The following is a 22,258-nucleotide window of genomic DNA, read 5'->3' on the forward strand; positions in this document are numbered from 1 at the left end:
GCTTTTCTATCGTACAAAGATCACATGTTAGCTTTCAAATTTTATGGGAAGCAGAACTAGTGATGAGTGAGCAAATGAGAGCTTTGCATTTTATATAAATGTAGATAATAAAAAATATTAAAACTTTAGAGGAAAAAAAAAGACATTCCTAAGAGAACAATTTTCTTAGGTAAGAGCACTGGAAGATTTAAAATGAGTTTGAGAGTAAAAAACTCCTCAATTCTCCCTTCTCTCTATAATTTAGTAGTCAATCTTATTAAGAAATTTATAAGTAAAAATATAATTTGAATACCGTTGAAATTTAAGTTGTTTGGGAGAAATAAATTTTCTTTTTTCTGAAATTTTTGCAGAATCTTTAAATAATAAGTATTTTCTGATAAACAAAATTAAAATTATGAAAATGTTACAAATGAAAATACACACTCATGCACTAAGATAAGACGAAAGATGACCTTGAGCAGAGAGAGAATAATCTGAGATGTTCAGGAGAAATTCGAACAATCCTTTGCTTAGTGAAACTTTCAGCAAAGAATTTATCTCCTTGCCACCCAATTGAAAAGATTTTGATAAAATTATGCTATTTCCCCCATCGATAATTGATTTTTCTCCACGATTACTTAGAAACGGACTTACGCGTGGGAAAAAAAAATCCCTAAAATTAGCTGAGTGTTACGTTGGGAATGAACAACGAAATTATATAGTGTACATAACAGGAAAAACTTGGTAGAGGGGAAAAAACAGGAATATGTAAAAATGCATCGTTAAGTGATAAAAAACGATAGCATTAGATATTTACATATATTAAATGTGAAGGAGAATAAAAATATTCAACATCGTTGAACAGAGAGGGCTATCGAATTTTCCGAATAGCTAGTGAGAAGTTCTGAAGGAGAAACAAAACCAGTTTTATTGCCCAATGGGATTTAGTATTTACAATAGTTGCTTTTATACTCCTCTGTTTCATCTGGTAATCTGGCTTTTGGGTTCACCCGGCTTTTTTAGAACATTCTTTTTAAAACGCGCAAAAATATCTTTATTTACGGAGATTTTCATTATAATAAACAAATCATTCAAATTTACTAGTTTTTTTAAACATAAAAATAAGGATTTACAAGGAGATAGTAATAAAAATTAAGAAAAATGAAAACAATCAGCAAGTCTTTCACTCAATTCTCAACTTTAGCTTATAATATTACGCGAAATATTATTTTAAATTTTTTTTCCTGTTAACCTAACAATTGTTCATTTACATTTAAAATAAAACAAATCGGTTGAAAAAAAATTAGTTTTATTTCTTAATTTTCTATTGCATACTAGTCTGAAAACAAACTTAGGAAATGTTGAAATTCCTGGACGGGATAGTAATTTTATTTTCTATTGTTTCTTAATTGCATTTTAATTATCTTCTATTGTTTTTTAATTTCTTGATTGTTGTGAAATCTCTTAAAAGTTAAGAAAAAGAATAGTAAATCCTTTCTTAGCGGAAATTTTCCTAGGTTGGAGGTTCGAATATATTCTGATATATGTTTGTACGTAGAACTAAAGGGTATGTAATAAATTTACTTTGTTAGTCTTTTGAGATATCAAATTAAGAGATAAATATCCGAATTGTTAATTGAAGAAGAGGAATTACTTATCTCAGTTATATGAGTCTGAATTAAAATAGTTTTAATATCAACTTTACATACATACAACTTTACATAATATCAACTTTACTTATTTGAAATATTACCTCAGATGCCAAAAAATCAGAACATAATCATTATCGCACATCTGATGGAATGAGACTTACAAAATTTTCGATAGCATTTTCTTGTAGAAGTGTTTTTCATTCGATAGCATTTTCTTGTAGAAGTGTTTTTCATTAACTCCTACAATTTTTATCTTAATTAACATTTTAAATGCATTTTTTTTTTAAAAAAAAGTAGCAGACTTTGTCTACTCTAATAATTCTAATGGTTTTGGTAAAATTAAATGACAAATTTAGAAATTGAAGTAATTTTACATTCTATATGTGTATCCATTTTGTTCACATTACTTTAAGTTTATCACAGCGAAGTGGACTGACTTCTACTGTTTATAGTTCCTGAAAACTATTTTTCAAGAAGTATTATTATAGCCGGAAAAGTATTTCCGAAATTTAGTGCTTTGTTTTTGTGCGGGGTTCATAATGGACCCAATTCGTCTTAAAAATATTTTTGCCTTGGTTTTATTTTGTTAAAAATGTTTTGTTTACTTCCTTATTCTTTGTACTACTAACACGTAATATTAAGATTAATTCTACAAAAAGGCACCGAGAAAATATGAATAAGAAATTGAAGTTGAGCACGCCACGTCACTAAGCGATGGATGTTTAGCAGCTGTTTACAAAATGAGATTATTGTATGGGAAATTTTAAGGGTACAAAATCATGTATCAAAATTATGTTTTCAAGCAATCACACAGAAGACGCTTTGTTTTAATGGCAGGCATACTGTAAGCGACAGAAACTGATGCGTTTGTGATATTATAGTATTTATAGGCATACTTTATGTAAATTATACGCTAAGTAATAAAATGACACTAATATATGTGCTAATTAAAATACATGAGAACTAATACTCTAGCTCAATGATGCTTTTAAATTACGGTATTATTAAGTTAACACATTTCATTTATCACTCATACAGGGTAGCCACTAAATGACTGACCCATTTTGAACGTAAATAATAATAATATTAATAATAATAAAAAAAACATGGTTCGAGATGAAAATGCTCATTTTTCTGCTTTGTTAAGAGAAAAGAAATAAATTGAAAAATACATAGTGATGGAAATAGTTCAAAATTTTAATATTAGGTGGCGCTGGCGGCAACCTGCTGTAAGAATACAGACAGTCTACTTGTATTCAACCAATCGTTGCTTTCTTCCCTTTTTACCGGATTTGAATACTTGTGATTTCGTTCTGTGGGTACACTTGAAAGACGAGGTGTACCAATAAACTCCCCCAAACTTTTACGAACATAAAACTTTACGTTTATAATGCACGCTAGTCCATTTCGAGTAAGACATTGTCCCACGTATGTGCAGATTTTGTTGAAACTATAGCATATTATTGCTTCAAAGAAATTTTTTTTACTAACCAGAGCCTGTTTAGTTTTTTAGCCACCAGATCCTCCCAGTGGTGAAATTTGGAAGCTATTTTTAATACTATGCATTTTTTAAAATTTATTTCTAATAACAATGCAGTAAGCAGTGCATTTTTTTAAACCTCAAACCATGTTTTTCTTATTTATGTTCAAAAATAGTTAATCATTTAGTAGACATCCTGCATTTAATACACTGTGCTAAATATGCAAACAATTTGTTTTGTACAATTTTTTATATGAGTAGTCTTAAAACCATGTATTTATTTGTAAGTTTACAAAAAATGGTGAAGATTCGTTGATACTTTCGCAGGAAACACAGGTATTATTAATTCTCATAAAAAAACTTTGTTTTAAATCATAAACGCTAATTGTTGTCATCAGCATGACATGTTGATGCTAAGAACCGATGCACTAGTTCCAACTGCAGGCAACAGCTCTGGACCAGACGAGACAAAGGGTAACAGAGTACCTGTTCGCTATAGTGGGAATCTCACTCTTTCTTCTGTTCTGTTAGCCCTTGGGTGACTGTGACTAATGGCAATGATGATGAAAAAAACGCCCCAACTTGTGCTTGTCTTGTGGTGATGACAACATGATTGGAGTATCTCCCTTTTCTATAGCTTTCTGGATCCGGGAAATAGGGATTGGAGAAGTTTAACAAACTCCTCGTTCAGAAGTAATTCCTGCATTTCTTTAAATATATGTAGTAGTCTGGTGGTTGAGTTGACAGTATTCATGTGTTATGGGTTCTTTTGTTGTCATTTTATTTTTGGGCGTTCACTGTAACCATGCTGGGTGCATGCTTGGCAGTTAATGCAAGTTGGTGGTATATCTAGACATTTCATACATTCGTACCAGTGATTTCTTCTCGCGTACTTTGTGAGCGTAAGCTCTGCTGCACAAGGATCTTTGTGTACGCCCAAATTTCTGGCAACGATAGCACTGTATCTGGTATCGGCCTCCTTTGAAGCGTTAAATCTTAACTGGAATATCAATAATCTGAGAAATATTGTAGATTCGTAGATGGGAGTTGTTGCTTGATAGGATAAACAGGAAGAAGGGGAGGAGCCTAAACTCCTGGCCGGATCTCTTCCTTAGCTGGATGATTTTCAGCGGTGTGAAACCGTTGTTGGTGAGAATTTTCTCCCAAATCCGGGATTCTGAAGTCTATCCTATTAACGGATGAGGATTTTCAAGATCCTGCAGGTGGGTTGTTGGATACTATCTGGAGTGTAGTTGGTATCCGGAGTCTCCTCCGTCGCTTCGGCTTCAGGTGCGTCTGCTTACTCCATCGGTTCTAGGGTTGTGGTTTCCGTCTGGTGTGCGGGAACTGTCTTTTTCTCTAGGCGGGTGGTCTTGGCCATCTGTCTCTGAATCATTTTGCGGCGCCGTGTTGACACGATCCTTTTTCCAATTTTTCTTTTTCTGTTGATCGGAGATCAGTGCAGTCACTGACTTCCTCTGGATTATCGGTGTAGGCGACCTTTTAGTCTCAACAGGCATGGTTGTTTCTAAGACAGTGACCTCACTCTTTCCTTCCTTCTATAAAGGTTTTGAGAAAAAACTCATTGCCACTGGATGTTGAATTATTCTCTCTAATGAGTTTTTCGTAGAATTCAATCTCGTCATCAAATAACCTCTTTGGAATCATACATTTTCTTTATAACTGTCGTTGAACAGCCGACCCAATTTTTGGGTTTACGACTGCTAATGTTCAACTCTATAGTCTTGTAATTTTGAATCAATCCAGAAGACAAGGAAACTTTTGGATCAGTACGCCCAGAGGTAAGATTTGTCATGGGAGCATGGAGGACTTTGTGACTCGGTAGAAGTAACATGCATCAGTCACCATACACTACACGGGGAGTCTTTGGCCAGTGGAGATCGAACCTCTTGGACATGGGCCCAGTGCCCTACCAATTAGGCTATATCGGCCCCTATCATACATTTTAGTACAATTCCTGGTTTACTCTAAGCAGGTTTCATCAGTCGTCGAGCCTTTCAGTTCACCGCATACCTCCCCGTCATATCGCTGATATGAAGACGTTCAGAGCGTGGTTATAATACAACCTGACTCTGAGAGATCCAAAACTAGAGTGGTCGGTGATGGCAACAGCAAGGACATTTTCCCCACTATATAGTTAAGTCTAAACTGACGGCACTTCACTTATCTGCCCACTGGCAATATCTATCAATGATCAATCAGTTATAGATTGATCATTGATAGGTACAGGTGCCCTGGGAATAAGTTTCCATTGGGATGGGATATGAATCATCCGATAGAAATGGTGGAAACGATGATTGATTTTTCCCAATCAGTGATATAGTTAAGCCTCTATCTTGGACATCTCTATTATTTCTTATGTTTAGTTGAGTTTCTAACATTCATTTCAAGAGTTATTAGCTTAATTGTGAGAAACTGTCTTAGCGACTTAAAGTAACGTTTCAAAAAAGAATATTTTTATGATGATCTAGATAAATCAATTAAAAGTGAAGCAAATGTAAAAATTTTAACAAGACAAAATTTAAGAATCCGGAAAATCTAACAGCAGCATTTAGTGTATTAATACATATTCTAAAACTTACATCGTCGGTAAGTGGGAACGGCGAGGGTTTCTCAGTCTGCAGCAATTTTCCAGTTTTTCCTGTTTTGCTATCACTAAATGTAAGTATTGTCCACTGTTTACTTCAATTTTAGAAGTAGTTAACGAAATCTTCAAATTCCTTACAGGATTGAAAATGTTCGGAAGGACGCTAAGTCCTACTTAATTTGAAAATTAAAACGAAATACTACGAAGATATCTAGAAAATTCTTTAAGAAACTCCGTAAGAAAAATACATTTACCAAAAAGAAAAAAAACGCTTAAAAAATAAAAAAACGCTATTTATATACTGAAACTATTATCTATTTAATTATTTTTTTACTTGAAAAAAATTTCGGGTGCAATTCAAAACTTTTAAAAAAAGGCATAAAAATCTTAAACCATAAGAAATACTAAAAATATTCTTGCAATTGTATCCGTGCAGTAAATAGTGACTGATGCACGTTAAATCTGCCGGGTCACAACGTCCTCTATGTTCTCATAACAAATCAATACCTCTGGGGGAACTGATCCAGTAGTTTTCCTGTCTTCGGGATTGGGTTCAAAATTACAAGGCTACGGAGTTGAGCATTAGTAGTCGTAAACCCGAAAATCGGGTTGGCTGCTCAACGGCGGTCATAAAAAATTCCCCCCCCCCCAAGAATTCTAATTGAAGTGGCAAGATACGTTTTTAAAACATACGAGATTGTGATATGATCTCAATTAAAAACTATAGAAATTTTTTGACTGAAAATTGTAGAATTTGAAATCAGTATTATTATCTAAGCTACATGTTTTTTTTTAACTTCAATCCATTTTTAATAATAATGCTAACAAATAATTAATTTCGGCAAGCCATCGTATTTTTGTACTTTTGAGTAGAAAATGGCACTGCGGTAAAATATGGGCTCTCTATTAAAATATATTGAGTAACAGAAATAAACAAAAGCAGGAATAATGGTAATAAAACCGGATGGTATATGTATTATTTAGTGAATAAATTTTATTTGAAACATATGTTAATGAAAATTTACGAAGAAGAATGCAGGTTCCAATGATGAAACATGCAGTTTTACGATGTTCACTTATGAGAAGGAAAAAAAAATCTTGCAATTATTTTACTTTTCAAGCAGCTTCTGCAATTTACTTTCCAATTATGCAAAATTCAAACTGATCTAACTGATCTAACTTAATAGCAAGATAAACTGATCTAACTTTATAGCAAGTTTGCTTGCTTCGCAAACCGACCGGGGTTGGACGATTGTTAGCTAGTATAATTTCTTTCAATCACATAAGAGAACTTTTTTACTTCAAAAAGGCTCCATTGCGGCTTGTTTTGATTGTGGCAAATTTATTTAAACAATAATTTATAATATAAAATAAAATTTAATTATACTTTTTTTAGATTATCTTCGAAAATGCTTGGTTTGATCAATAAATTCACCGGCTATTTCCTGGTAGTAATTTCAATATATTCAGTCTTCATCATGGGGAAAGAATGTCCTACTTTTCTTAAATCCTCCCTGAAGAAAATAGTGCTTGCTAATAACGAATTTGCTTTGAAACTTTATAAAAGATTGAGTGAAGGAAGTGATGAAAGCCTATGCTTTTGTCCCCTTAGTTTGGGATTGGCATTAGGAACAGTCTATCATGGAGCCAGAGGAAGTACGTCGGAGGTATGTGTATTGAATTCGGTGTAATATTTTAAATATTCAATTTGCTTTTTTTATTTATTTAGAGCAAAGTTTATTAACGAGACACTTTTGTACAGTTAACATTAGAAAATATCAATTATTATAATGATCATTATTGTATCTTGTGTACAGTGCGCAAAATTAAAAAAAAAATCAAATGATTTTATCTAATGATTGGTTCTTCACATTTTAGGACTCAATTTTAATAGTTTGAGAGGGTGACTTCAAGTCGGCTAATTAACTAGTGTAGACGATATTTAGTTACGAAAGCAGACGCAAAAAACGTACCATCATTTTGAAGAGTGCCTTTTTAAATGGCAAACTACGAGATTTGATCGAAATCGGTCGAATAGTTCTAGAGAATTTTAAAAATATGATTTTTTTTCAAAGTTTGAGGATGCATCCTCAAACCATTAATATTGACCATTGAGATCGATCATTAGATCAAAAGTTATTTAGAGTGGTCCTTTTATTGTGTGGCTCATTGCATATGTAATCTCTGTAAGCTTCAAGAGATCAGTCGCATTTTCAAAATTCAAAAGCATCGCAGTGTTATGTCAAAAAATAAAAAAAGCTTACGAATCTAAACTATGGGTATTACCAAAATACGTAAGTTCTAATTGTTTTAAATTTATAGACAATTTTATGGAGAAAAAATTTATAGAAACAAAATCTTAACTCATATTTGACAAAAAAATAATACTCCTCAATGATGAACTTGAAAACAATGATTTAGTTTTTGTTCAAACCCCATCTATGCCGCATTAGTGGAAGGAAAAAGATATGGAAGAATAGATGAAGACATGGAAAAAAAGCATATATTTCTTAAAAGAAAAAAAAATTGTTAATAAAATATTTAAAATTTAAAACAAAAATAAAAAGCTGAAAAACAAAAATAAAAAGCTGAAAAACAAAAATAAAAAGCTGAAAAACAAAATAAGGAAAAGATATATGATCTCTTCATCAGCTCTTACGATACCCGCAAAAAAGAGTGCTTTCTAATATTATATTGATATAGTCAAAGAAAAATGTATCAATACAATAGTGTGATGAGCACCCCCAAAAAAATTTAAACGAAAATAAAACATAATGAAAAAAAATTGCAAAATAAAACATGTTAAAAAAAATTCAAGAAAATGCAGAATAAAACACAGAATGTAATATATAAAGCGAGTAGAGAATTTAAATGTACTAACATTTACCGGAATCTTTAAAAATGATTTAAAATAGTTTCGTAATATGTTTGCCAGATTATAAAATATGAAAATAGAAGCGTAAATAGAGGATAGTGAGTTCATTTTATGGTGAGTTCTTACTGAAGAAGAGCTGATTTGTTAGTTACTTTGGATTGACCCGAAACTGGATGCGTTAAAAAATCATTTTTTCAGATTTTAAAGTACAATCGTTTTGTCAGAAAAACACTTTTTGTCAGAAAAGCAAACACTTGTCCAGAGAAATAGAAAAACATTTTAATTCGTAACTACTTTAAATAACAATTATTTTTTATTTTTAACAAAGAAGACTTTTTTTAGACGTTTTGAGGTACAATCTGTTTGTCATAAAATAAAGAAAAATTTATTATTTTAGATATGATTATTTTTATTTTGTGAAAGACGCAATCAAAATTTGAGGTGCAATTAACTTATTTGAAAACAAAATTTTATAAATTCTAAAATTACCCTAATTTTAAAGTCCAAAACAAATTTATTTTTGAAGAAATTTCTCTTAGTATATGGTTAGTGATCTCTGGAATTAAATACTATGAATATAACATCCATTAAAAAGGCTTTCCTTTGCATTTTAGGGACTGCGGTCTACGCTTGGTTATGATACAGCTACAATAGAAGATTCTCTGGTCCTACCCTCTTTAAAAAAACTCTTAAAATCAGTGCGGCCAACAGAAGATGGATATACATTGCATGTCGCAAATAAAATATTAACAAAAGAAAAACTCAATTTAAAAGATACTTACAAATACATCGTCGAAACCCATCTTCAAACTTCCATCATGCAAGTCGACTTTCACGACAAAGCAAAGATTGTAACGGATGTCAATAACTGGGTTGCTGAAAGCACAGATGGAAAAATCGAACAGCTGATTGATATGAATAACATCAATCCTCAATTAGTCATGCTTCTGTTAAATGCGGTATATTTTCAAGCTAACTGGTACGTTCCGTTTGATCCCAAGGACACGGCAGAAGATAAGTTCCTTAACGACGGCTTAGAAAGCGACACTGCGTAAGTCAGCTTGGCATTTTGCTTAATAAGTTGAAAAAAATAAATAAATGCAATAGTTATGATTTAATCACGATATTTCCGGTTAGAGTGAGCATTTCTTTTCGTCATACTACTATTCAGGCATAAGAAGGGAACCAACTAAGAAGTAATATTAGAAAGTAATGTAAAGTTATTAATCTGATATTACTAGCCTCTGTGATCGAGTGGTATTGTCGTTCCGCCTAACGTTGTAGAGTGCGGAGGTAGCAGTCTCGAATCTCAACGTATGTAACTTTGCTTATTTACTTATTTACTGGTATGCATACATGAAGGCTTGTGTGTGCAATTACACAAGAACGGCTAAGTCTTTTAACTTATGTGTCAGCTTATAAGTTATTAGTCAAGTAGAAAGACAGATAGTACAACACAGAGAAGGATATCACGAAGATACATACGGCGAGATTTGAACTTGCTACTTCCAAGCTAGAGCAACACTACTGAACTAATGATAGCTCCTGGTGTAGTGAAACATCTGGAATGTTTTGTTACACTATTTAGTGTATAGTAGCAGCCAAAATTCCTGTTACTCAGTAACACTAACATTTATAATTACAGTAAGATTCATAAGAAAGTTATTTTTGCGAGACAATAAAAAGTAAGAAACAGTAAACTAGATTGCATTCATACACAAATTCTTAAAATAAGTTTGTAAAGCAAACATAGAGGAAATATTATAACGAATTCGAACTAGACTTAACATTCGAGATGCATTATAATATAATATTGAAATAATAATTAAAATTAAAATAATATTAAAATAATAATTAAAACTAAAATAATATCACAATAATACATTATAAAATTATTTAACACAATTTACAGAGGGTTAAAAATTGAAATTAAAATGTAAATGTGATTATTGCAAAACTAAGAACGTACAAACATCTTTTTAATGGCTGTAAATGGAAAGCAACATTGAAGTCAACCACAAACACTGGCAAACTCGTTATCGATTACGAGCAATTACAGACGAAATCAAAACATTTAAACATTAGAGTTTTCAGAAGCCAAAATAATTTACGTAGGGTGTAAAGGCGAGTGTTGTTGTTGTTGTTCATTTACGTCGCACTAGAGCTGCACAATGGGCTATTGGCGTCGGTCTGGGAAACATCCCTGAGGATGATCCGAAGACATGCCATCTAAATTTTGATCCTCTGCAGAGGGGATGGCACCCCCGCTTTGGTAGCCCGACGACCTACACGCGAAGTCGAGCAGTTTACGGTAGAACAGTTTAACGAGGACCAATACCGCACACCCTCGGTCCCTAAGCAGGCTGATCCAAGTGGTCACCCACCCGCACACTGACCGTAGCCAGTGATGTTTGACTTCGGTGATCTGCTGGGAACCGTATTTTAACGATTAGTCCACTTCGGGACCATACATGAAGGCTTGTGTGCGCAATTACACAAGAACGGCTAAGTCTTTTAACTTATGTGTCCGCTTATAAGTTATTAGTCAAGAAGAAAGACAGATAGTACAATAAAGAGAAGGATAGCACGAAGATACATACGGCGGGATTTGAACTTGCTACTTCCAAGCTAGAGAAGCACTACTGAACTAATGATAGCTACTAGTGTAGTGAAACATCTAGAATGCTTTTTTACACTACTTAGTGTATAGTAGCAGCCAACATTCTTGTTACTCAGTAACATTAACATTTATAGTTGCAGTACGATTCGCAAGAAAGTTATTTTTGCGAGACAATAAAAAGTAAGAATCAGTAAATTAGGTTGCATGCAAACACAAATTCTTGAAATAAAATAAGTTTGTAAAGCAAACATAGAGAAAATATCATAACGAATGCGAACTAGGCTTAACAGTCGAGAAGATGATCACAATAATACATTATAAAATTATTTAATACAATTTACAGATTGTTAAAAATTAAAATATAAATGTGATTATGGCACAACTAAAAACGTACAAACATCTTTTCAATGGCGAACTTTTTTTCTTTTTCCAATGCCCACTTGGATAATGACCTAGATCATACAGGCACCTGAAGGGCAGATTTGCTGACCTCTCTTTCAGGGGCACTATATTAGGTGGGCCAACGTTCGCTCCTACAGTAAGAACAGATAGTACTGAGAAGGAAAGAACATCCATGCCTTGCCCGGGATTCGAACCCAGAACCTTTCTGATGCAAGGGCAGTTCCCTAACCCCTACACATGCCGGTTGGCTTAATGGCGAACTTAAGCTTCTGTAAATAGAAAGCAGCATTGAAGTCAACCACAAACACTCGCAAAATTGTTATCGATTACGAGTAATTACAGACGAAATCAAAACGTTTCAACATTAGAGTTTTTAGAAGCCAAAATAATTAACGTATGGCGTAAAGGTGAGCAATCATGGTGTAAAATGTTTGCATTTTCGATGTTAAGAGATTTCATAAGCCCCTGAAATCCTCTATGAAAACCCGATTTGGTGTTAACTTGTTAACTTGAAGAAACACAGTGTGCCTTCAACGTTGTTTAACATAAATTTAACATAAATTTTAGAGAGATGGAATCAACATCGAATTCAAACTAAAACTTCGCTAATACACCAAAAATACAGTGATTTAGTAAAGTTACAAAAAAAGAGTGACAATAGGGAGATTTCACATATTTACGTTAGTTGTTGTTGTAGTTCATTTACGTCGCACTAGAGCTGCACAATGGGCTATTGGCGACGGTCTGGGAAACATCCCTGAGGATGATCCGAAGACATGCCATCACAATTTTGATCCTCAGCAGAGGGGATGGCACCCCTGCTTCGGTAGCCCAACGACCTGCACGCGAAGTCGAGCACTTTACGGTAGCACAGTTTAACGAGGACCAATACCGCACACCCTCGGTCCCTACGCAGACTGATCCAAGTGGTCACCCACCCGCACACTGACCGCAGCCAGTGATGCTTGACTTCGGTGATCTGCTGGGAACCGTGTCTTAACGATCAGTCCACTGCGGGACCATATTTACGTTAGCTGCCATACGCTCTCGTACTTAAGATTTTAAGTGATTGCACATGCGCCCGTGAAAAAATATCAAACTTACGTAAGTGATAAATGAGAGATTTCGCAGAAATATGTAAGCTAAAAACGCTAACGTAGTGGAATGACAGTTTAACCTGGACCACAAAATTGAAACAAGCATTTACAATGGCTGTTTACTATTTCTTTAAAGCTGTGGCTGTTGTTGTTGTTAATTTACGTCGCACTAGAGCTGCACAATGGGCTATTGGCGATGGTCTGGGAAACATCCCGGAGGATGATCTGAAGACATGCCATCACAATTTTGATCCTCTGAGGAAGGGATGGCACCCCCGCTTCGGTAGCCCGACGACCTGCGCGCGAAGTCGAGCACTTTACGGTAGCAAAGTTTAACGAGGACCAATACCGCACACATTCGGTCCTACGCAGACTGATCCAAGTGGTCACCCACCCGCACACTGACCGTAGCCAGTGATGCTTGACTTCGGTGATCTGCTGGGAACCGTGTCTTAACGATCAGTCCACTGCGGGACGACAATAGGGAGATTTCACAAATTTACGTTAGCTTCCATACGCTCTCGTACGTAAGATTTCAAGTGATTATGCGCCCGTGAAACAATATCAAACTTATGTAAGTGATAAATAAGAGATTTCGTAGAAATCTGCAAGTTAAAAACGCTAACGTAGTGGAATATCAGTTTAACCTTGACCACAAAATTGAAACAAGCATTTACAACGACCGTAGACTATTTCTTTAAAGCTGTGGCATACTATTCAAGATGCTTTGCTCTGCGTAAAACTATGATTATGAGCAGAAAATTTTATTGATTATGGATTTTGAAGAATTTAGAGATAAAGAAAACAGCTTTTAAAAAAAATATTATTGAACTTCTTTTGATTATTTAACTTCTTTTAACTAGATTGCATAGTTAAAGTAAATATAACTTATAGCTTTGAAATAGCAAAAATATATCTAGATTTTTTGGAACTAGTGCAATTGGACAACCATAATGTTAAACAAAAACTAATAAAATAATTTTTTCTTTATTGAATGAACCAATAGTCGTAAGATCACACGATTCATTTCTAAATTTCATCAATACATTTCTTCTAATTCGCATTCCATGTCTTTGTTTTTAGTTCGAAGGTAGGCTTAAATAGAAAACATTTAAAAGCTATAAACAGTGTGCTTGTAGCTTTGTAGCGTAAATCATGCCAACATAACGTAAAGAAACGTAGCATCAGAAATGAACGCAAACATGCGCAGTTGCTTCAATCTTACGTTCGGAAACTAACGTAAAAGTGTGAAAAATCCCTAATGAATGAAGAAACTTAGTTAATTTCGTCAATATCATTAAAATGAATGGTTCTGAGAATATTTTTTTACTTAGATGCTTATTTATGATATCAAAGTATTAACTGTTTAATAATATGTAATGTTTGTATTTTAGAACCGTGGAATTCATGCATCGCACGAGCTATTTCCTGTATACATCCACTGACGATGCACAATTTCTGAAAATACCGTTTGACGGAAAGGCAATTAGCATGCTTTTCATACTACCGCTCAACGGCAATGGTTTGCAATCTTTGCAAAAAAAACTTAATGTGCAAACAGTCATGAAGATTCAAAAGAAACTTGGAGGTCTACAAGTAAATGTGTCATTGCCAAAGTTTAAAGTCGACTTTTCCCAAGAAATATCAGAAAGTATTAAAAGTCTTGGTGCAGCAGAAGCTTTTGATGTTAGCAAAGCAGATTTTTCTGGCATGGCAAATGTCGATAGTAACATCTATCTCAGCGAAGTTATACACAAGTCAACTATAAGTGTCGATGAGTTTGGTTGTCAGGCTGCTGCTGCAACTAGTATTTCTGTGCATCCAGGAGCTGCAGCACCCGGTGAACCGACTGTTTTTAAAGCTAATCATCCGTTTATGTTCCAAATTGTCGACGATGATACACATATCATATTGTTTGCAGGTCATGTAAATAGATTTTAAAATTTAAATAAAACAAAATATCTAACTTTATGGCACCTACTAAAGTGTGAATGAAGTAATAAAGTTATGAGAACCGCTGTATTTTTTCTTTGACAACTTACCATAGTGTATCTTTAATTTAAAAAAAAAGAGATAAAGCGAGGAAAATATTAAAACAAACTTAAAAGAAACAGCCGTGCAATTGAAAAATCAACATAAGAGACAGAAAATTAATGATAAAGATTTTTATATATTTGGCATCTTTGTATGCTAAGCTAAATACTGCAATTTTTTTTTTCATAAATAAATTTTGTTTCATTAATTTTTTTGAAATTCTATTTCAGCATTCATAGATAGCATTAGCAATATAAGGAAAATAGTTGTCAAGCCACGTTTATTGCAATCAATCGTAAAGCACTTGACGTTGATTTTGAATTGTACGGCACATGGCGGTATAGTGTTCCTTCTGTTCATTTTTTTTGAAATAATAGTTTAGATAGGTAACATATATTTTTTCAATCACATTAACCAACATGTATTATCGACAAATAAATCAATTAATAAGTGCTTAAGGCATTTTCAACAAAAAATTAAAATATAAATTATAATATTTTTTTTAACTTAAGGCGTGTGAGTGGCTTTAGCAGTCTTAATATGTTTTTTTAGATTACCATAATTAAGCAACAGAAATGAAGTCTTTAAAAATATCAATAACTTTTAACATAAATCATTAACTCTCTGAATCAGAAGTTACGAAAATGTTTTTTTAACTACTTTGATCTAGTTTGTATTCCAATTTTAAATACTTTTTCCAGAACACTACCGAACATGAAACAGTAGATTCACTTTCCACAGCGTTTAAGAATAAAGAAGGGCAAGGTCACAATACTAAAAGGTGCAGATGGTTGTCCCTTAAATATACTACTATATGGTTATTATTTCCAAAACTCTAGTTAAATAATACTTTTTAGGTAAAACTATGTATACTTTAAGTAAAATTTTATACAGGGGGTAGACAAAATAAAGGAAACACTTTTATACCAATGCGTTTTTTATATTTCTCAAGAAATACTTAAGGAATGCTTAAAGAAAGTAAAAAAAATACTTAAAGAAACCCATGATCCTTCCACTATTGAGGATACTTGCGTCATTGTGGTTAGTGCGAGCCGGATGCGGAATTCGTATCGATCAGCCATCCTGGGATTCGGATTCGAACCTGGAGCACCTCATTGGAAGGCGAGTGCTCTATGCCCTGACCCAAAACGGCTCATGTCTAATCCTTATATACACCGAAGAGCCATTACATTATGACCACCTTGCTAATAACTTGTAGGACCACCATAGGACCTCAAAACTGCTAGCAACGGCCGTGGCATTGATTCCACAAGGTGCTGATAGGTAGTCTGAGGTATCTGGTATCAAGCACTCACCAGCTGGTCCTGCAATTCCCTCACATTGCGAGGGGGTAGCGTGGCAGCACGAATTTGGTTCTCCAAGTAGGACTACAAATGCTCTATTGGATTAAGGTCAAGTGATTTGGAAGGCCAAGAAACTGAATTTGGAGGTAAGTCACTGGAATGTTCCTCGAACCAATCCATGACGATTCGACCCTTATGACATGGTGCATTAGCCTGTTGGTAAACACCATCCCCCCCCCAGGAAAAACTGTTGCCATGAATGGGGGAACCTGGTCTGTAACTATATTCAAGTAGCTTACAGACGTCAGGGATTGTTCTATGAGGATTATGGGTCCTAATGTGCCCCATTAAAACATTGTTCCTGGGCGAGAAACCATGAAAACCTAGGCGAGCCCATTGTTATAGATGAAGGGTGGTCATAATGTAATGGCTCTTCGGTGTAGAATGCCTAAAGTTGTCCGGATAAGTACGAAATCCTTAATATTTCATACTCTGATTGAGTATTTTATAAAATGATTAATGGCATACAGGCAAAATATGAATTGATTAATATTTTACTTATTGTCTAGGTATTCTATAGAAAGAGTAATGAAAGTCCTACAGTCATTTTTTGCAATGATTAGGCACATTTTATAATAATTATCATCTTTCATACTTTCACAAGTATGAAATGCGAAAATTATTATAACTTTGTAGAAACTTTGACATTTTATGCTATAACAATATAAGGAATAAATAGGTAGTAATATTTTATACTTTGCTGAAAAGTGCTAGATATTCGATAAAATTATTAGTCTACTGAATTATAGCATTTTATAGTTCACGGGACAAAATATTAGTCACCCTAGTAAAGAATGTATAAGTATCACTCACATATTCTTTGACCCTAGTGCGCAAGCACCGATAAACAGTTAGGTTTCGTTGGATGACGCAGTGGTCAAGTGACGTGCTCAACTTCATGCGCACTTCCTCAGCGTGATCAAAGGCAAGTAGCCATCAGTGATATATTTCTGTTTTATTTTTGTTTAAGTATGGGTAAGGGTGTGACAGAGGGGCAAAAAAGGGGTGATTGTGTTTGACCGTGCCCATGGTCATACGGTGAATGAAGTTGCTGGATTTGTTGGTGTTTCGATGCGGACTGTTCAACGTGTCCGCAAGCAGAGGTGCAATACCCGTGGTCACGAAAGACGACGTCAGAATTGTGGTTGGTAAAACTTCCTGCATGAAAAGAACCGGAGACGTGTTTCATGACTTTCAATCAAATTCGCTTCCAAATCTGACAGGAATTGCTTCAGTTATTGAATGAAGGTCCATCCCAACCTATAAGTTAGCGACGAGGCAATGAAAATTTGGAGTTGAACACCTCGTAAGAGGAACAGGAACATGAAGCTGCGCGACTTCAAGGGGCTAGAAATCACCGAACGTGGACATTTGCTGATAGGCGGAATGTAATAAAGTCTGACGAATCACGTTTTTGCCTTTATTCAAATGACACACTTCGTCGAGTGCACCAAAGACTAGATGAAGCATTTCATACTAATTGTTTTCACGGACAGCTTTAATCCGGAGGTGGGTCTGTCATATTTTGAAAGTACTTTTCTTATCATGGATTAGGACCCTCATTGAGGTGGCCACCAACATGTTTATTTGAACATTCTGGATGATCAAGTGTTGCCTTTCAGTTAAGAGTATGCTGTCAAGTTCCTATTTTTCAAGATGACAACAGCAAAGTTAATCGGGCTAGAAGAATATGTGACTGGTTTTAAGAACACTTAATTACATCTCAACTGGCCTGCAAAATCACCTGACTTGAACCCTATTGAAAATTTGTGGGACATGTTGGAACCACAGGAAAAACGCTGAAATCAGGATCTACGCAATTTGGTGGAATGGTGGAATTCCGCAATCATATCCTCAGTGAGTGGCTTAAACTGGATTCGACGCACATACAAAGCTTTGTTTACTCACTTTTTAACTGATTCGCACCTAACGGGACACATACGTCCCAAGCAAATTTCAAAAAAGTCTTTTGGGACAGAAACGCTTCTCTGTCTAATGGGAGACTTTCCCACCAGTCCTGCCAATATTTTTGAAGTTATTTTCATTCATTGAACATAGATGGCACTACCGTACATAATGCTGCCCTACTCATGGTTTATGCTACCGAAATTGTTCTGCTGTAAAAAAAAAACTTGTTGCGAAAGAGTTAACCAAATCCAGGTAATTATCATATCCAGTGGCGTAGTTACACGTCATCAAATAATGTTTTTTATGATTTCTCTATGGGTGACTAATTTTTTGTCTGGTGTACTTACATTGATATGTGGTACGATAAAAAACGAAATTTATATATATATATATATATATATATATATATATATATATATATATATATATATATATATATATATATATATATATATATATATATATATATATATATATATATTCATTTCATATATATATATTCATATATATATTCATTACTTCATTTTGAACTTTATATATATATATATATATATATATATATATATATATATATATAGTTCAAAATGAAGAATAAAACAAAGAAAAGTTATAGACATATGAAAAAAAGGGGGGGGGAATAATAAGTAAAAAATAACAAACAACAGTTTATATAATAAATATATATATTAAAAAAAAAATGGATGAAATTTTATTTAAAAAACCGGAAAAATAAAACCGTAATCTTTATATAAGAGAAATATAAAACCGTAATCTATAATCTTTTCTTCAGCCCATACGATTATATCCGCAAAAAAGAGTGCTTTCTGATATTGTATCAATAAAGCCAAAGCAAAATATATTAATACAATAGTGTGAGGAGAACTATAAAATTTTTTATTATTTTATTTTTTATTTATTTTTTTTTAATAAAAATAACAACAAATAAAATAGATCACAAAAAGTAAAAATAGCATGTAAAAACAAAAAATAAAATAAAATAAAAAACATTTAAAAGGGACTATAAAGCGAGTAGCAAAATCAAATCAACTTACAAGGACAGAAAATTTTTCAAGAATGATTTAAAAATGTTTTCTCAGAAAGATTGCCAGATTACAAAATATGAATACAAAAGATGAAAACAAAAGCGCAAATTGAGTGTAACAAGAGGGTTTTAAAGTGTCGTTCTTACTGCACTGCTGAAGTGATTTGTTATTCTGAGCTTTGATTTGTTAGTTACCAAGGATGGGCCCGAAATAGATGTGCACAAGGTAATATTATACTGGATAATTTTAAAAATTGATCATAAATAGTTTTAAAAGATAGATGTCTATTTAAGAAAAAATATAAAATAGAAAAGAGAAACATAAATTGCCTGTTTTGCAAATAATTTTAGCCGCGGATTTGCACAATATGGATTAGCACATAGAAAAATTATTTAAATTATCAAAGAACAAAAATTTTTAATAGACAATTTTAACACGGATTTGCCCGAAATGGATTTGCACATGGAAAAATTAACAAAGAATAAATTTTTAGTAGATAATTTTAGTCACGGATTTGCCCGAAATGGATTTGCACATGGAAAAATTGTATAAATTAATAAAGAAATTTTTAGCAATCAATTTTACCCACGGATTTGCCCGAAATGGATTTGCACGAAATGGATTTGCACATGGAAAAATTACAAAAATTAACAACCAAAAAAAAATGTTTATTAAATATATCCACAAAAATATACGATTAATTCAGTGATTTTATATAAAATTTTATTATTTTAGTTGGGTATTCATTGTTTTTTATCAAATTTTGAAATAGTTTATCGATTTGTTTTTGGATAAATAAATATTACTACATATTCTTTTAATTCTGTTCATTTCATTAAAAGTGGTATTTAAACAGATGCTCCTAGAAACATTAGAATTCCAAGTAACTAGTTTATTAATATTAAAATTAAAATCATTTCTTTTATCGTATAAATCAACAAAGCAGATATTTTCAACTTTCATAATACCCAAATCAAAAAAATTGAAATTAATATTATCATCATGATTACTAAGTAAGATTAATTCCTCAGGGTATATATCACTCAATAAAATAGTAAAATCTTGGAAATTAAAGATAATTAAGTCATCAATATATCTAAAAACAAATTTAATACTAAGAGTAAAATTTTTTTCATAATAATGCAAAAATAAGTTAGCTAAGAGAGATGAATAATTAGATCCTTGTGGTATTCCATTAATTTGAAGAAAAATATCCTTTCCATTGTAAAGATAATTACTAAAAAGACAAAAATTGATCAGAATTTCCCAATAATCAAAATCGCAACAAAGGATATTTTTAAAATCATAGTAATAATTCAAAAGAACATCTTTTAGTTTAGAAAGGGGAATGCTATTGAAAAGATCCTGGAAATCAAAAGTCGCAATAGAATTAATTTTATTATGTTTAATGAAATCTAAAATCGGTTGATTATTAGTGATAATCCAAGAGAAACCTTCTTTAGTAATATAGTTAATAATCTTATTTAAGTAGTTAGAGAAAATGGTGCCAGGTTTAGTTAAATAAGTATTAGACCCACATGTGATAGTTCTAAATTTTACTGGAATTTTATGAAATTTAGGACTGATAATTAAGTAAGGAAATTGTATATTGCTAATTTTAATTTTTAATCTCTTGTAAAAAGCTAAAATTTTTTTAATGACAATATTATTATTGAAATTACTAAGTTCAAAATTTTTACTATTTTTTAATTCCGTATTTAAAAGTTCAGCATAGAATTTTTTACAGAATATAGCATAATTATTGTTAGCTTTGTCTATGGGAGTAATTACAAAATTTTTTTGAAGTTGCTTAATTGATTGAGCAATATTAGAAAAATTTGTTGAATTGTTATTCTTATTTAAATTATCCTTATTATTGAAAATAAAGTTTTTAAAGTAATAATAAACTCCCCATTTCCATTCTGTTAGCATACCTAGAGGTAAAGAGAATCTATTTGATATCTTTAAACAAAAACTATTGAGATCATTAAGAAAGTATTTTAGAATCTTATTGATTGATATATGGTAAATGGGTCTAAATTTTGTGCCTTTTATCATTAAATTCCTAAGTTCCAAGTTTTCTATAATATTTAAATTACCAGTAATAATATGTTTATGATGTTTATCAACAAAATCAAAATATTTCTCCTCCTCACAGTGACATTCATAATCGGATATATTAATACTCCCTAAATTTTTGCTTATATCATTATAGTTAAATATGGTTCTACCAAGAGATTTGTTATATTTAAAACTTTTAATAATGTTAAAATCTTTTAATGGAAATAAAGCTTTAAAATTTTCAAAAATGTTGTGAAATTTGATCTTATCGAAAATAGGATTTTGAAAGTTAATAACGAAATATAAATTATCTAAACTTTTCTTTTTATTAGGCAAAATTTTGCTCATTTTGGCTTTTATAAGATCGAAATAAAGAATTTTGAAATGTAAATTAATGAAAGAAAAGTTAATAATTAGATCGTAGAACTTATATACTTCATAATTCTTAAGAGAGAAGACAAAATCTTTAATTGGTTTAATGCTATATTTTTTATTAAAGTCTTTTTCCATATTAGAAAGAAATTTTATATTTAATTTATCACTAGAGATTTGTCTATTACTTCTTGAACCCCGTTTACCTTGATTTGTACGCTTATCTTTAATATGAAAAAGTGAATAAGTTGATGAGTTATTGTAGTTAATCTGTGTATGTTGGAAGGTATCGTTTAGCCCATACGGCAAAATTGTTTTGTATAAAAGCATGTAGTAAATTTTCTTTCTGTAGTCTTAAATCTAAATCCTCTATAATATCTAAAATATTAATTTTGGCACTGTTAAATTTATGTACTCTAAAATGATTCAATTCCAGGTTATTGATAGTCTTATTACTGTTAATATCAGAACGGTGTTGATTAATTCGAATGTTAAGTGAGTTACTAGTTTGTCCAACATATTTCATATTACAGAAACCACAGGTTAACATATAAATAACATTTTTAATTTTGCAAAAAGATTTGGAGCTAACGTTATAAAGAACAGTATGTTTTTTGTCAATATTAGGGCAAGTTTTGCATCTTTTGTCATCACACGCTTTATAGGAAGGTAAAGTTTTGGGAATAGAATGCAATTCAAAAAATCGTTTGCTTTCGCTTTTGCTTTCAGAGTAGCAGGATGTCGATCCGAAGTTTCCCTCTGA

The 22,258-nt window shown here is 32.5% G+C and overlaps 1 protein-coding gene across 1 annotated transcript; it reads left to right on the plus strand.

The window, feature by feature from the left end:
- Positions 1 to 1,462: 1,462 nt before the first annotated feature.
- On the plus strand, positions 1,463 to 14,725 carry LOC147813830 (serpin B6-like). Its single transcript, XM_087159397.1, has 4 exons — positions 1,463 to 1,546; positions 7,116 to 7,386; positions 9,209 to 9,645; positions 14,108 to 14,725. Exons 1-4 carry the CDS (start codon positions 1,524 to 1,526, stop codon positions 14,652 to 14,654), a joined length of 1,278 nt encoding a protein of 425 aa, XP_087015523.1. The 5' UTR covers positions 1,463 to 1,523; the 3' UTR covers positions 14,655 to 14,725.
- Positions 14,726 to 22,258: the final 7,533 nt, after the last annotated feature.

Source organism: Parasteatoda tepidariorum, chromosome 3 (genome assembly GCF_982258835.1).
Source record: "Parasteatoda tepidariorum strain Cologne lab strain chromosome 3, Ptep-v5.0, whole genome shotgun sequence".
Lineage (NCBI taxonomy): Eukaryota > Metazoa > Arthropoda > Arachnida > Araneae > Theridiidae > Parasteatoda > Parasteatoda tepidariorum.

Excerpts from the sequence above, each read along its gene's own strand:
- LOC147813830 (XM_087159397.1), top strand. The coding sequence starts at position 1,524 with ATGTTTGTACGTAGAACTAAAGG. Across the intron at positions 1,547-7,115 it reads TTTGTACGTAGAACTAAAGG|ATTATCTTCGAAAATGCTTG; the intron begins GTATGTAATAAA and ends TACTTTTTTTAG. Across the intron at positions 7,387-9,208 it reads CCAGAGGAAGTACGTCGGAG|GGACTGCGGTCTACGCTTGG; the intron begins GTATGTGTATTG and ends TTTGCATTTTAG.